Here is a 3,250-nt window from a genome sequence, read left to right on the forward strand (position 1 = left end):
ACACTTCTCACTTACGTTCTGATAGAAATAAGGAATTATTTTTCAGGATCTTCCAGCCTGGTATCAGAGGACAATGCCAGGCGGGAGTCGGGGACACCTGGCAGCTCAGTGGGTATTCCTACAGGCTTCAGCATTTTACCCCGTATCGGTAAATATGCCCCACTGGCCCTTTTGCCTGCGGACAGGAAGTGACAGGGGTCACCATGGCAACAACGCCCCCCCCCCCCCCCCCCAGATTAGAACATCAGTATAAGCAGGTGACACAGACCGGCCCAACGCATCTACTGTATAAGGAGCCCGATCTTATAGCATGGCTGCTTATATGACTGGCACATGGAGGCGGGCATATGGCCAGCGCTATAACACAGGGAGGTCAATGATCCAAGATGGACGGCTGATAACATGGAACCCTAATCAACTGTAACCAGCGAACAGAGACCGCGGGGGGGCGCCTGCCCAACCATCGGAGACCGCGCGGGCGCCTGCCCAACCAACGGAGACCGCGCGGGCGCCTGCCCAACCAACGGAGACCGCGCGGGCGCCTGCCCAACCAACGGAGACCGCGCAGGCGCCTGCACAACCAACGGAGGCCGCGCGGGCGCCTGCACAACCAACGGAGACCGCGCAGGCGCCTGCACAACCAACGGAGACCGCGCGGGCGCCTGCACAACCAACGGAGACCGCGCGGGCGCCTGCACAACCAACGGAGACCGCGCGGGCGCCTGCACAACCAACGGAGACCGCGCGGGCGCCTGCACAACCAACGGAGACCGCGTGGGCGCCTGCCCAACCAACGGAGACCCCCTCACATTACAGGACCCCCCCCCCCCCCCCACACACACACACACACACACACACACACATTACAGGACCCCCGCCCCCTCACATTACAGGACCCCCGCCCCCTCACATTACAGGACCCCCGCCCCCTCACATTACAGGACCCCCGCCCCCTCACATTACAGGACCCCCGCCCCCTCACATTACAGGACCCCCGCCCCCTCACATTACAGGACCCCCCCCTCACATTACAGGACCACCCCCCCCCCTCACATTACAGGACCCCCCCCTCACATTACAGGACCACCCCCCCCCCCTCACATTACAGGACCCCCCCCTCACATTACAGGACCCCCCCCTCTACATTACAGGACCCCCCCCTCTACATTACAGGACCACCACCCCCTCACATTACAGGACCACCACCCCCTCACATTACAGGACCCCCCCCCTCACATTACAGGACCCCCCCCCTCACATTACAGGACCCCCCCCCCCTCACATTACAGGACCCCCCCCCCCCCCTCACATTACAGGACCCCCCTTATATATACCCCCCCCCCCTCACATTACAGGACCCCCCTTATATATACCCCCCCCCTCACATTACAGGACCCCCCTTATATATACCCCCCCTCACATTACAGGACCCCCCCCCCCTTATATATACCCCCCCCCCCCTCATATACCCCCCCCCCCCCCCCCCCTCCTCAGTCAGTCACAGTGGGGGCAGCTGCACCCCGGGGACCCCCAGCCTGGTGCACTGATTGCTGCATACAGCAGCCACCTGACTGGCCGAGGAGCCGCAGCCGCAGCAGTGTGCACAGATCCCAGCACCGCCCGGAGCTCCAGCCTGTCACTGACCTTTAGAGCCCGCGTCAGCAGCTGCCCCCCCCCCGCACCGGCCGCCCCCCCCCCGGGCCCCCCCGCCGCTTCTCACCTCTCTTCACGGCTTCATCATATGTCAGGAAGCCGATCCGGGACTCCTTGGCCCCCATGATGACTCCGGTGAGCACAATACCGCGCAGCCCTCTCACTCCATGGCCGGGAAGCTGTCCCCGCTCCCGGGCTCCGGTCCCCGGTTATTCCAGTCCAGTAACGGTGTCGGCGGCTCCTGGAACCATCACCTGCCTTCCACACAGCAACCACGGCGGCCCCGCCCTCTAGTGCTCCAGCCGTCGCTTCCTCTAACGGAAGCCACGCCCACTCACGGAGCGATCACATGAGGCCCCCACCGCATCGCTGCGCCCCGCCCATGTGTCAGCTGTCAGCCGCGTCTGTTATGGCGGCTCCTAGGATGAGGTGGATGCGAGTCTGGCGGAATGTCAGCGTCTTCCCTCACAGTGTGAGAGCGCCCGCAAAATACTGACGTAGATTAGGGAGACGCTCACGTGACCTGGCAGCCTTGAAGCCGACGGCGGACATGTTTGTTATGGAGAAACGCAAAGCGTGTGTAAGTGTTTACGGCGTCCCAGGTGTGTCAAACTTAGTCAATGCGAATTGGGTAGACTAGTCAAAGGCAGCCCCTTAGATGGCTGATTCTATGTTCTAGCCTTATTGCCAGTCACATACAGGAGCACAGTTCTTATAGACTCCCCCATAGGCTGATGGAAAATCCCCCATAGCATTTCCCTGCCACCTGGAATTTCCTCATTTTCATTATGATAAATAAATCCGTCTCTACAGAATGTCCCTGGGATTTTATTTCGTAGTTAAAGGGGCTTTCCTGTATTTTTTTTATTACTGGTCTGTCATGATGAGAGATAATCGATATGTGACTGGGGGTACCAGGGCCGGATTAAAGGGAGGGCACCCGGGGCCGTGCCCCGGGGCCTCCACCACTGGGGGGCCCCCACCAGCCTGAACCCAGAAGCAGGGTTCCGTGTTAAGGCTGGTGAATCTACAGCAACCCCCAGCGGAGCCCAATCGGTGAGGGGTGTGTGGGGGCCATGGGGCTGGTAAACAGGTAGGGGGATTAGTGATGCTCCGGCGCCCCGCATCCAGGTCCCTGGCGAAGCGGTCTTCTCCTGTAGGCAGCGCGCAATGAAATGACGTGATTGCGCGGCCCACAGGAGAAGATGTGCACCGCTCTGCCACACAGGAGAGCCCCAGTCATAGATCAGAGCTTCCTCACCTGCTTCTCCTGGATATGGTTGAACTCAAGTGTGAGAACGTACCGTGATACTCACCCCTCCCCACTCCTGTCTCTAGGCCTGACATCTTCCTCATGTGACCATCACATGCACAACAGAGGAGGATGCTGAGCCATACAGCCAGGAGAGGTACATGCTAAGTCCCCAACAGTAAGCTGCCATCTGTAAAGATTACTGAATAGTTTTGTGGGGGTTTTTCCATTTTTTTTTGGGGGGGGGGATGGGGACCCCCCCACACACAAAATTGTCGCCCAGGGCCTCCACCAGCCTTAATCCGGCCCTGGGGGGTGCAATTATAAATGGAGGACGAGTCATAA

The 3,250-nt window shown here is 60.1% G+C and overlaps 1 protein-coding gene across 2 annotated transcripts in view; it reads right to left on the minus strand.

The window, feature by feature from the left end:
• The window catches only part of USP32 (ubiquitin specific peptidase 32), a 113,655-nt gene extending 111,514 nt beyond the window's left edge, over positions 1-2,141 (minus strand). For both annotated transcript variants that reach the window (XM_069971776.1, XM_069971775.1), the window contains exon 1: positions 1,721-2,141. In XM_069971776.1, the coding sequence (XP_069827877.1) occupies positions 1,721-1,778 (58 nt within the window). In that variant the 5' untranslated portion in view covers positions 1,779-2,141. The remainder of the gene's footprint in view (positions 1-1,720) is intronic.
• Between the last annotated feature and the right edge of the window lie 1,109 nt (positions 2,142-3,250).

Source organism: Dendropsophus ebraccatus, chromosome 5, assembly GCF_027789765.1.
Source record: "Dendropsophus ebraccatus isolate aDenEbr1 chromosome 5, aDenEbr1.pat, whole genome shotgun sequence".
Taxonomy (NCBI): Eukaryota; Metazoa; Chordata; class Amphibia; order Anura; family Hylidae; genus Dendropsophus; species Dendropsophus ebraccatus.